General features: G+C 49.3%; 3 protein-coding genes across 3 annotated transcripts; 2 read left to right on the top strand and 1 right to left on the bottom strand.

The window, feature by feature from the left end:
* Positions 1-5,055: 5,055 nt before the first annotated feature.
* QC761_0047800 (uncharacterized protein) lies at positions 5,056-5,831 on the top strand (the record flags this gene model as incomplete). Its single annotated transcript, XM_062872429.1, has 2 exons — positions 5,056-5,074; positions 5,224-5,831. The coding sequence occupies 2 exons, from the start codon at positions 5,056-5,058 to the stop codon at positions 5,829-5,831; spliced, it is 627 nt and encodes a 208-aa protein (XP_062732947.1).
* A 783-nt stretch (positions 5,832-6,614) lies between these two features.
* QC761_0047810 (uncharacterized protein) lies at positions 6,615-7,701 on the bottom strand (the record flags this gene model as incomplete). The annotated part of the gene is made up of 6 exons (XM_062872430.1): positions 6,615-6,748; positions 6,802-6,979; positions 7,040-7,156; positions 7,223-7,252; positions 7,315-7,445; positions 7,503-7,701. 6 exons carry the CDS (start codon positions 7,699-7,701, stop codon positions 6,615-6,617), a joined length of 789 nt encoding a protein of 262 aa, XP_062732948.1.
* Positions 7,702-9,116: 1,415 nt separating this feature from the next.
* On the top strand, positions 9,117-12,226 carry QC761_0047820 (uncharacterized protein; the record flags this gene model as incomplete). The annotated part of the gene is made up of 3 exons (XM_062872431.1): positions 9,117-9,837; positions 9,895-10,632; positions 10,701-12,226. The coding sequence occupies 3 exons, from the start codon at positions 9,117-9,119 to the stop codon at positions 12,224-12,226; spliced, it is 2,985 nt and encodes a 994-aa protein (XP_062732949.1).
* Positions 12,227-13,220: the final 994 nt, after the last annotated feature.

Below are 13,220 nucleotides of genomic sequence, written 5' to 3' on the forward strand. Positions count from 1 at the left end.
CGAGTGTGAACTTGCCTTGGCGGGCGGTGTGAACGTCATTACGAGCCCTGAGCTACACCAGGCTCTCACTGCAGGCTCCTTTCTCAATCCCAATGGATCAAGCCATGCGTTTGATGCCTCTGCCGTAGGATATTTCCGAGGTGAAGGGGCAGGGATCCTTGTTTTGAAACCTCTGTCCAAAGCTGTTGCGGATGGCGATATGGTTTTGGGTGTTATTGCGGCTTCCGCCGCCAACCAGAATTCCAACTGCAGCCCCATTACTGTCCCTGAGTCATCTTCCCAAAGCTCGTTGTACAAGAAGGTTTTGGACATGGCAGGAGTCAGCCCGGGAGAAGTTTCTTATGCCGAGGCGCATGGAACTGGTGAGGTGACCCTCTTCAGGTTGTGTTAACATGACTAACGGCTTCCAGGCACGCAAGTCGGGGATCCCAAAGAGTACGAGAGTATAAGAATGGCTCTTTCTGGACCCTTTCGGAAGGATGAATTGTTTGTTGGCTCTGTCAAAGACAGCATTGGCCACTGCGAAGCTGCTTCGGGAGTTGCGGGCATCATAAAAACATTGCTCATGATGCAGCACAAAACGATCCCTCCACAGGCAGGATTTATCACTCTCAATCCTCACATCAAGACAATCCCGGCAGACAGGATAACGATCCCGAAAGTTGCCCAGCCCTGGAACCCAACTCATCATCGACTGGCACTCATCAACAATTATGGTGCAGCAGGAAGCAATGCTGCGATTCTTGTCCGGGAATACAAGCAACCAGTTGCATCGTCTCTGCTTCCAACATCAACATCTTACCCCATACTTTTGTCTGCAAAGTCACCCAATCACTTGCGATTAATGACTGCTGCGCTGAACACCTGGACACCAGCCGCCGCGTCGTTCGGGGACATCGCCTACAACATTAACAAGTCCCAAAATTCTCAGTTTCTTCATAGAGCAGCCCTAGTTGCGAGTAATCACGGAGATATGGTTGCCCAGCTGGAAACACCCGCAGCAACCATGACATCCCCGACCACCCAGCTTCCAGTGGTACTCGCCTTTGGTGGCCAAACTGGGCGAGGTGTTTCCATTTCAAAACTCTCTACAATTCAAGCTCCGTGCTCCGCAGACACCTTGTAAGTTGGCCGCCGTCCTTGTAGCATTGTTGGTTTACATAGGTACCTGGAACCTCACCCCTATTTGCCCTTGAATGTTGCTCCCTTTTTCACACATCGCACTAACGGAACCTTGTTTTGCAGGATCGCTGTAACGACGTTTGTAGCGCCCTTTCCCTTCCCACTATCTTCCCAGATATGTTCTCACAGTCGACGCCAAACTCGGAGGACATTGTTCGCCAGCACTGCCAGCTGTTGGCGTTGCGAGTCTCCACATCAAGGTGCTGGCTAGACGCAGGACTCGATGCATCAAAATCTAACACTCGTTGGTCACAGTTTTGGGCAGATCTCTGCCCTGGTTGTTGCCAATTCCTTGTCACTCGATGATGGGTTCAAATTTGTTGCTGGGCGCGCAAGACTGATTCGAGATCTCGGGTCGGCACACGGCAACACTGGGTGTATGCTTTCTGTTGAGTGTCTTGAATCCCAAGCCAAAGAGATCACGAATATGGTGAATGAGAGTCTACAACAGACAGGCAAGAGAATTGAGATCGCATGCTACAATGGCCCAGCAAGCTTTGTCCTTGCTGGTGATCAGGAAGCGGTTGCCATGGCACAACACGTATGTCAAGAGCAACGCATCAAGTGTGTGACACTGGCCAACACACATGCCTATCACTCACACCTAATTGAGCCCATCCTCGAGAAGCTGGCGGAGATATCCGAGGCTCTTGTTGTCAGGCCACCATGTCTGAAGATCGAAACGTCTACTTTTGGATAGCGCTGGGATCAGTACACATCTGAACATTTGGTTAGGCACACCAGAGAACCTGTTTTCTTTGCCGATGCCATCACTCGCATCGCTGCAGCCCATCGTCAAGGAGTAGTTTGGCTCGAGGCAGGCTCCATGTCTCCAGCAATTTCCATGATCAAACGCATTGTCAACAAATCGTGGCGCAGATCTTCCGACCTCTTTTTACCCGCCAGCCTTGGAGATGAGGATGATGCAATGGTTAGCATCTGTGAACTGACCTCCCAGCTCTGGAAAGCGGGGTGCAGTGTGCAGTACTGGCCCTTCTTCCCTGGATCCCCAAACCGGTTTTCATTTGTTTCCGTCCCTCCGTACCAGTTCGACCAAACAAAACATTGACTCGACTACAAACCTAGGGGCCTGGCAATAGCACAACAAAAGGACTCCTCTGCAAATCTCATTACTCTGCTTGACATCGACAATGCTTCTGGAAAGCACACTTTCGAGGTCAACACCAATGCTATCGTTTACCAACTCGCAACAAAAGGCCACGCTGTTACTGGACGAGTCCAGTAAGGTGGCTGGTTCGACGGTGTACCAGCCGTTTTCAAGCGTCGTCGACTATGCAACCTACTATCAAGGCGTAAGATGTCTGACGGCCCATGACAACGAGGCTGTTGGGCTCGTTGGTGCTCCAATCTCAGAAGCCCCAGCTGGAATGCACAAGGGTATCTGTGACCCGGTAGCTCTGGACAATTTTCTCCAGGTGGCGGGAATTCATGTCAATTGTCTTCGTCCCAAGGACGAGGGACAGGTGTTCATGTGCACTGCCATCGAGGAAATAATCATTTCTCGAGCTTACACGGAATCGTCGGCCGGTTGGAAGGTTTATACTAGTTATGACATAGCGACTAATGCCGCTGAAATGATCAACGATATTCTGGTCTATGATGGAGAGTCCAACAAGTTGGTTATTGCCATTATGGGGGCCACTTTTAGAGGCGTCTCCCTCAATCCATTAGAACGTACCCTTTCGAGACTGAGCGGTACCGCACGCTCGGCTGCTTCAACGACACAAAACCATCATTCACCTCCAACAAAGCTCACCCAGTCTGTGAGAACTGCGACCACACCCATCACCCCACCAATGCATCACGACCGTGCTTCTCAAGCGGTAAAGGTGAGTTATACTTTTGATTAGAACTCCCAAACGATTGCCTCGAGCCGTAAAAGATAGTCGATAGGCCCTTTGACTCTCTCTGAGGGCTTTTGCTATCCTTTAACTCCTTTTGGAATTCTTCAATGGCTTTCAGGTATTTTTGAACGCCTTATACTATCTTCTAACATCTTTTAACACCTTTGGCTGTGTACTTACGCCTTTCGTTATATTTTAAAATGTTTCAACGATGTTTCAGGGCCTTTTACTTCATGTACCAAGGATAAAACGAAGTATTGAGCTAACCTCTTCATGCATGCATATAGGTAGTAGAAATAGATCCCTTGTCCCGGCCATCAACCGAAACAGACGAAATCAATCAGATGCTTAGCAGCATCGTTGAAATGCCTGCTGATGAGATCACACCCACGAATACTCTTTCAGAACTTGGAATTGACTCTTTGCTAGCCAGCGACGTGCTGGCTGAAATCAAGAATTTGTTTTGAATCAAAGTCTCGCAGGCAGAGCTACTGGGATGCTCAAACATTGCAGCTCTTGTTGGCCTTGTACGACGAAAATCGATAGAACCGGCATCTTCGGAACCCAAGGCTTTCAAGCAGGAGACTTTTGACACCACTGATTCAGAGGTTGTGACCAGTACAAGCCTGTCCGACTCGTACGATTCGTCTTGTCTTAATGATTTCATTGAGTACGTCACAGCAAGCTCTGACTGTAATTCAGAGACCAACAAGCAGAGTGATAATAGGGGTCTAGATTGGGGGTGGGCGTCATTTTCTGAGGCCACCCTCAACTACACTCAACATGCTTCTAACACACGATTTTCGGACTTTTGCATGTCCGTATACCCCGTCCAGTCCCAGCTCGTCACACAATACGTCGTGTCAGCATTCGCAGATTTGGGCTGTCACTTGGGCCTCATGGTGCCAGGATTAGAGGTTTCATTCATCAGTTCCGTTGATCCCAAGCATAAGAAGCTTGTTACGCAGCTATACAGGATCCTGGAAGACTCGAAGCTGATCGTTCGTGATGAACTGGTCACATTTCGCCGTACGAACACACCCCTCGCTACATCCTCTGCCCTTGATCTTCACGCCGCAATGCTTTCACGTTTCCCGCAGCATACCTCCGAAACCAACCTTTTACACGCCACCGCCTCCAAACTTTCCGCCTGTTTGACCGGCATAACCGATCCCATCGATATCTTGTTTGGCACCGCGTCGGCCCGGGCTTTGCTCGAAGACGTCTATCTCAACGCGCCCATATTCAGAACGGGCACCTTGGTTCTTATTAACTATCTTTCTTCTCTTGTCCAAAAAAGCACTCGAAAAACTATCCTTATTTTGGAAATCGGGCCGGGAATAAGAGGAACAATAAGGCCTCTATTACATATCCTGAGCCAGATTGAGAGACCCGACGTTACAGTCGAATATACCTTTACCGATTTATCCTTTTCCCTTATTGTAGCGGCTAAGAGGAAGTTTCCCTTCCTAGTTGCGTCTGGTGCCCCATAAAAGGGGGTGAAGATTGAGATACGATTTAGCATACTGGATATCGAATTATCTGATGTAAAGTATAATAAACATTACGACATTGTCCTGTCGACGAACTGCATACACGCGACCAAGAATCTTGCCGTCTCGGCTAGTAACATTCGAGGATTACGGGATCCAGTTAAAGGCGGCTAACTGTGCCTGGTAGAGCTGACGAGCAACCTGTACTGGTTCGATTTTGTTTTTGGGCTATTAGAGGGCTGGTGGAGATTCGAGGATGAACGAGCCTATGCTTTGGCCGATGAGCTGACCTGGGAGAGGTGCCTGAAGTAGGCTGGCTTTGCCTCCGTGAAATGGAGTGATGATGGGACACAAGAGGGAAGCATTTTGATAGTTTTTGCTTCGTCCACTTCGCCACACGGTCAGGCGCTTCAAACTGTAGAGGAAGCACGAATGGAGACGATGCACTTCAAGAGAGTTGGCGGAGTCGATTTGACGGCAGACATATACTACCGGTGTCAAATTCGTCCAGCTCGATGGGTCCTCGTCCTATAGGTAAGCCTTTGAGTATTTTGCTCTCGCGATAACGTCACTAACCGCAGTGTCAGCATTAATTATTCATGGTGGAGGCCACATTATGCTCTCACGAGCCGACATTCGCCCTGCTCAAACTGAACTTCTTCTCTCCAAAGGTTTTCTTCCAGTCAGCATCGAGTATCGTCTTTGTCCCGAAACGACTCTCCCAGAAGGCCCGATGGAGGATACAGCTTCCGCCCCTGCATGGGTGAGGAAGACCCTTCCCTCCCTCTCTTTGACCAGAAAGGACATAAGGGTAGATGGTGAAAAGGTCGTGGCAGTTGGCTGGAGCACCGGTGGCTTCTTGGCCATGAGTCTCTCTTGGAACGCGGCTGAGTATAACATTAGACCTCCAGAGGCTATTCTTGTTTTTTATTCCCCTTCCGATTACGAAGACATCTTTTGGGCGCAGCCCAACATCCCGGAGGGGTCAGAGTCGGCCTTCCCCATCACGGCTGGCTTAGATATCATGACCTTTGATCAGCCAGTCACAGCATACAATCCGCCAACCTCAGCCAAGGCAGTAGGTGGGTGGATGTCAGTACTGGATCCACGCTCCCGGCTGGTGTTGTATATGAATCACCAGGGCAAGACGCTTGAAGTTCTCCTGCATGGTGTTTCTGCAATCAATGGAGATACAAAGGTCTCTGAAGAGGAAGCCTTAGCGGTTTCGCCGTTGGCTCAGGTGCAACGAAAACGGTACAGGACGCCAACCTTCATCATCCACCCCCGTTAGGATGACATGATACCATGGAAACAAGCCCAGCGAATGTACAGGGCTCCCACAGAACAAGGTATTGATACTGAGCTCAAGATTGTTGAAGAGGGAGCGAAACACCTATTTGACATTGGAAAGGGGTGGGAAAGAAGATACCCATAAGGTAGTGAGGCAGTTAGAGAGGGATTTGAGTTTCTGGGCAAACATGTAAATAAAGAACATTGAATAAGTTAACTTATAGGGATCGAAAGATAGTATATACGTGTTAAAAGATAGTGTAGCTAAGTCTTTTCATTTCTTCAAATTTGATGATGATATGTGGCGTTTGCAGGCCCAAGCCCTGCGCCCTCTTCTTTGCCAGTGGGCCTTCCATTCCGGGGTCAGTTTCTAGCCTTTTTAACCTCTTGAATGTCCTCTTGTCAAACAGTATGATTTCGTGTCCCCAGGCTGAGGTGCCTATGACAGGGTAATAGTGGGACTATTGCGTCTATGTCTACGATGTATTCTCATGAAACACCTGGTGATCAAAAAATTGCTCGACACCAAAGTTATCGAAAGGTTTTGGTAGCTAACATATTTCTGGGGGCTTCTTGTTTTTTTGGCCTTGGGACTCGCCTGTCCAGCTAGTAACCGGGCCCCAACATGAACTTGTACATGTGTCTAAAAGGAGAGATGAAAGGAAAGTGGTTGAGACGAAGCCGTTACTGACCATTTGTTGATGCTGAGAGTGATGCAGTTTGCGAGCGATGAAGCGTTTTCATGTCCATGCCACAGTAGGATTCCAAAAATAGTACTATTGCTCTATGTATGACTAAAATATGGTGTTCTCTTCTCCAAAAAAGCCGTGTGCCCTTCACGGAAATCCTCCAAATCAAAGGTCGCATAATACAAGGACCTCTCCAATGACATGCCAACTTCAAGATGTGAATTCTCAGCTGGTCACATAGTTAGACACCAAGAGTTGTCAGAGGTTGTAGAGGCGGCTCACCTGCAAGAATGGCCGTTTTTGCGAGTTTGAGTCCGGCTGCTGACTTCGTTGCAATCTTTTGAGCGAGTTTGATGGCTTCACTCTCAACTTTTTGACGTGGAAAAACTCTGTTCACAAGTCCAAGCCGTTCGAAATCCGGTGCTGTAGTCGAACTCCCTGTCAAAATAAGTTCCATTGCCTGTCGCCAACCCAAGTTAGCCAACCAAAGACAAAATCGCGACCTATGATGCGTTTATACCTTGTGTTTTCCCAACACTTTGGTTAGCCTTTGAGTGCCCCCAGCACCCGGGATCGTGCCGATGTTGACTTCTGGGAGACCGAAGATTGCATCATCTGCCGCATAAATGATGTCTGCCTCGAAGTAAGTTAGCTCAAGTTCGCAACCAGCTCTAGCAACACTGGAATGGGGGTAATAACATACCGCTAATGCTAATTCGAAACCTCCACCAAGCTTGACCTCCGTAAGATAATGCCCTCAAATTCATTGAAAGACACCGGCTGGGGTTCACTTACTGCAGCCCCGATCACGGCAGCTATGATCGGTTTTGAAAAATTTGCAAACGCATCTGTGAGATCCTTGAGGAAAAGCTGTCGATTCGCCTCCACGGTAGAGAGTTGGGATAGTTCCTTTATGTCCATGCCCGCTGTTGTGACAGCCATGTTAGTGCTGCTGAGAATTCCTCGATTTTATGTTACCCTACCACAAAATGGTCCCTCTGGGTTCCCAGCCAGAACAACAGCCCGCACAGAATCCAAACCATTGATGTAGCGGAGAATAGAGACAAGCTGATTGATCATCGACTGTGAAAAGGCGTTGCGCTTTGTTGGCCGATTAAGACGGATGATGGCGATAGCAGTGGCGTCATCAACACTGAGCTTCACATCTTGCAATAATTCCATCTTGTGACACTCATAAGTGTGCTCTGCGGCCCAAGCAACCTAGACTTGGAAGTTCGAGTGATGGTGCAAGTGCTGCATCAATTGCGTGGCATCCTACTGCTCTAGATGGGGAATCTCGACCACTTATTAATATTCATCTTAGACGTCCTACACGCCCATGGCTTGAATTCCAAATTGTTGTATCTTTAATTTGTCTTCACATGATGGCGTGCACAGACTGAAGGGTTACATCGACGGGATCTGCAACCGGTACTTCAACGTGGAGCCAACCTCTCCCAATCTGCGATACGACCTACCAAGAGATCTGATCCACTGGTCTGTACGAGATGGCACTTGTAACACGAGTGTCACTATCAGTTACCTTAAGGGACTACCCGCTCAGGTAACAAAGCCGTCTGCTGTAACACCGCTCAGTTTATCCACCGGCCGGGAACTTGATTACGAGCAGAGTTGCTGTTAAAATATGCTTCCATCAGCATGACAAAGGATACTAGAGTGCCGAGTTTGTGTTGGCGATGCTGTCCCTGCATCATCACACAGCTTGACTCCTAGGTTTCCCCGGACTGAACGCTGACGCGTTACATTCAAGGCTGTTAGTCGTACATCTTGAGGATATGGTCTTTGGTAGATCTCCTTACACACAATTGAACTGCCAAATCTGGACTTGACCCGAAATTGTGTGATGTTGGTCAACGGCTCAGCCGAGGGAAGCAGAATGTCGCAAGCGGGTTGAGTCTGCGTTTACTTTCGAGTTGAAACCATAGCTAGTAGTATTTTCAGATCTCCGTGTCCCCAAGTACTAGACCGAATTTTGGCTTTTGATGTCACCTAGCTAGATGGGCAGGTGCTGAGTTGTCGCGAACTAAACTGACGGTATGACATTATTTCTGTTCGTGAAAGTTGTCAGGGGCAGGGCAGCCTCTCAAAGAATATCAACATGAAAAAAAGTACCAAGCTAGATATCACAGCTTGATTAGTAACAGACCTTCTTTCTCCAGATAGAGGTTTCGTGATATTATCGAGAACGATTATGAAGGCATCCGTAAGGCAGGAGACCGTTTTTCTGAGAAATAATGTAAGCTCTTTCAAGAATGTATAGCCTTAAGGGAATACGCGAAGTGCCTGAGAAAGATAAATGGTGGGTGTGTAAAATTATGTATGCGAGGTGTCATTGGCTAGCACCTCAAGTCTTGTGCCAACATATGACCCATGCCTGGACTTTGAGTGGAAATGCTTAGATGGTGATTGATCAGCGCAAGACCCTGTCTCGACCAATATGGATACTTGGCTGAATCCATGCTTGTTGGCTTGCTTTGCTTGAGAAGTATAATACTAACCCATTTCATGACAACCAGTCAGTTCCTCCCCCATCACGAAGCAGAATCAAGTGTTAATTCCAGTATTTTCCAACCACCATGGGCTCTCTTTCGCTATCCTCCTTTTACTCTCTCGAGTCTCTGCCAGTCGAGGACCGAGCTCTGTTTGACCGCTTTGGCCGCGGAGAGATCGTTCCCCCTCCTTTTACTGTCGTCCACCATGCATTTGAGTCAATAGCATTGGAAAACCCCAACGTTATTGCGGCTCGCCATTTCGACGGCTCTATGATAACATATGGAGATCTTGACCATCATGCCAATATCTTAGCCAACGAGTTGCAAACGCGGTTTGGTTTCAAGAGCGGAGCGCGAGCGGTCTTAGTCTATTCACGGTCTATCGAGATGCTCATCTTCATTCTTGCTGTGCTCAAAGCAGGTGGACAGTATATTCCCATCGACGGCGGCATCATTCCGGTAGAGACTCTCAGCCATGTGGTCTCGGACTCGTCAGCAGAACTTGTCCTCTGCCTGCCCAAATATGCCGACAAGGCCACTAAAGCATGTCGTCACGAAGCTCCTGTTGTCAGTCTTGACCTCGCAAGTGACATATGGACGTCTGGGATTACTGGCAGTCCAAATGTACACGTCCAGCCCCAGGATGGAGCCTACATCATCTATACCTCAGGCACCACCGGACGCCCAAAGGGGGTTGAGGTTACACACAGTAATGTTTGTCATACCTTGTTGGTTGAGCCTGCAAAGCTGGATATCACCATCGGCAAGAATGTGGCCCAGCAGTTGAACGTGGCGTTCGATATGTGTAAGTCTATCCATGCAGTCTCACTCGCCGCCAGGAGTTCGCTGCTAACAACACCAGGCGCTTGGGAGATATTAGCAACACTCATGAATGGCGGAACTCTGCATCTGAGAGGTAGTGGAAACGAACTCTGGACTGCATGTCTAAAGCAAGTTGACATTGTTATCTCCACCCCGTCAGTGGCCATCAAACGTTTCCCTCTTCATGAGGACTTCCCCAACCTCAGGACAATTGTCGTGGGCGGTGAGCCATGCCCGAAACCTCTTGCAGATCATTGGGCACAGCACACGGGGACCAGATTCATCAATATTTGCGGCCCGACCGAGATCACCATTCTCAACACTGCCCACATCCACAAGTTTGGTGGACCGTTGACCATCGGCAAGCCTAATCCCAACACAACGCTCTATATTCTGGATGACAATCAGAATCCTGTCAAGATCGGTGACCCTGGAGTCATGTGGGTTGGGGGAGCTGGCGTATCTAAGGGCTATGTCAACTTGCCCGAGTTGAGTGCGGCCAGGTACAAGCTCGACAAGTTCACCAGAGATGGAAGCATGATGTTTAATACAGGCGACCTGGTGCGATGGAATGCGGACGGATGTCTCGAGACTCTGGGTCGCCGAGACGATCAGGTGAAAATTAATGGCTTCCGTGTTGAGCTAGACGGTGTCTCTCGCGCCATCGAGTCTTGCGCAACCGTTGTCAAAGGATGCGCACTCAAGATCGACAGTACACTTTGGGGTTTTTACTCCGCGGCTGAATCTATTGATGAGGCTGAATTGCAAACTGGTGTTGGTTTACAACAACCCTTCTACGGGGTTCCTACGATGTGGCATTATCTTGGCCCAACGATCCCACTACAGTGAATGGCAAGATCGATAAGCGTGTACTGCGGGACATTGCCGCCGCCATCGCCCACGGTGATAACTCAGGGATTCACACCCCTCGATCGGGTGTCGCCATTGTCAGAGATGGTTCGACTCCGAGCGCCACGGATCTCAAAAAGGCATCCTTGCCGAGCAGCAGTAACTCTACTGACAGTGGCAAACCCGAGGTTCTTGAGCTGCCGCGTAAAAAGGGGTTTCAAGGCTGGCGCTGGCTGCGCCACACAGGCTTGTCAGCCTACCGCAAGCTGTTTGGCATTATTTTTATCGCCAATGCTGTTGCCTTTGTCCTTGTTCTGTGGCAGAGCCGAGAGTCCAGCTATCAACTTCCTCTTGGCACCCTCGCCACGGCTGTCAGCGCAAACCTCCTAGCATCTGTCTTGCTCCGGCAAGATTATGTTGTTAATGTTCTTTTTTGGCTCGCCACGCGTATGCCAACTTCTGCACCACTCTCTATTCGCAGACACTTAGCTCGCGTCTATCACTATGGTGGTGTGCATTCGGGAGCTTCTGTTGCTGCTTCTTTGTGGTGGGTAGTGTTCACCGTTTCAGCGAGCATTCGCTTTGCACCAGCTAGCCCAACTCAGCCTCCTCAACGAATTGCGGTCCTGGTGGTAACTTACCTGATATTTTTCCTGCTCCTGGCAATCCTGATCATGGCTTACCCTTCTGTCCGTGCCAAGTTGCATGACCAGTTTGAGTGGACGCATCGTTTCGCCGGATGGACGGCATTGGCTCTGGTGTGGGCCCATCTCATTATCGTCACAGCGGCCTTACCAAACACCCAGCCCTTGGCAACAGCCCTGTCCCAAACACCGGCTTTGTACCTTTTGGCTCTAACAACCCTCTCAATTGCTGCTTCGTGGCTCCGCCTTCGTCGCGTCAAGGTTGCTGTTGAGCCTCTGTCGAGGCACGCAGTCCGTTTGCACTTTGATTTCAAGACTCCACGGCAATGTTCATCATTGGGAGTCCGCATTACCGATCGCCCCTTAGTGGAATGGCACGCCTTTGCGGCTATTCCCGAGCCGTATGGGAAACCAGGATTGTCTCTTCTCGTATCCCGTGCTGGTGACTGGACTGAACGCATCATTGAAAACCCGCCGACGCATCTTTGGACACGGGGCGAACCAACGTCAGGAGTGCTGGCCATTGCACCCCTTTTCAAGAAAATTGTTTTGGTTGCGACAGGATCTGGGATTGGACCCTGTCTCCCGGTCATCATGGAACGTAAAGTTCCTTGCCGGATCTTGTGGAGCACCAAAAATCCACTGAAAACCTACGGCCAGGGGATAATTGATGAAGTGAAAAGGTGCGATGAGACGGCTGTCGTGTGGGATACTGACAACATGGGAAGACCAGACTTGGTCCAGCTGGCATGGGACTTGTATCAGGAGAGTGGAGCCGAGTGTGTCTGTATCATCAGCAATGCGAAGACTACGAAGAAAGTGGTGTACCAGTTGGAGACGAGAGGAATTCCGGCTTTTGGACCAATTTGGGATTCGTGAAGAGAGTGCGTACCCACACTGCCCATTGATACAAATAACGTACATGTAGACTTATCGTGCTGAATATATTATCTTCGTTATATATGGATGTGTTTGAAGAAGACCTGTGTGACGGACCATACTCAGAACCTCTGAAAGGGATACACAGTTGAAGATAACTTCTGAATTATTATTCGGCACAGCTAAACCGTGCATAACAAGTAGTCTCAATGTAAACACAAAATGCCGAGAGTACATGCCGGGATTGCATACTGCAGAACTCTCTAGACTGGCCAGTTCCTCTGTATATAGATCATGGCTCATCTAGATCACCTGGCTCGCCGGCCATGATGTTGGGATTCAAGCCTTGATTCCTGAGGCGGTACTGCAGCGTGCCAGGCCAGTGAACGCCATGGTTGCGAAGCGGCCTTGACTTGGGTGAACCTGGGTGGAAAGCTACATAGTCCTCGCATAGCACGCTGTAATTTTTACTGTGTACATCAGGACGAGCGATACCATTTAAAGCCGAAACAGTGCTGCTTACCGGAGCGACCGGCCGACATTTATGGAAAAGGGGGGGTATCGCTCCACAATGAGTTTTGGCATCCAAGAAAGAAGCGTTGTCCATCCCCTCCATCGATGATCTGGTCAAGCTGTCTCTGTACCTGACATCCCAGCTATCCTACCTTTCGTAAACCCAGGGTGCCACAATACCTATTCTCAGCCCAAAGTAATACTGGGGACAGTCCTTACCACCTTAATTCCTGCCTCAATCTTACGCTGCCGCTTCTGCGAGAGGGCTGCAGACTTGTCCGCCACAGGCCACTGCTCCAGGAGAGCCTTGAGTGCAGCCGCAGCTCTGAGGGTTGCCATGTCTTGTTTTTGTGACTGTCTGCGTAATAGCAGACGGTATACCAATTCCTCCTCGCTGCAACCGAGCTCAGCACATGATGTCTTGGTAGGATTTCAAGGTCCGCGGCACAGGAATGACAGAGAGGGTCATCTTGCAAACGAT

The sequence above is a fragment of the Podospora bellae-mahoneyi genome, chromosome 3 (assembly GCF_035222275.1).
Source record: "Podospora bellae-mahoneyi strain CBS 112042 chromosome 3, whole genome shotgun sequence".
NCBI classification, from domain to species: Eukaryota; Fungi; Ascomycota; class Sordariomycetes; order Sordariales; family Podosporaceae; genus Podospora; species Podospora bellae-mahoneyi.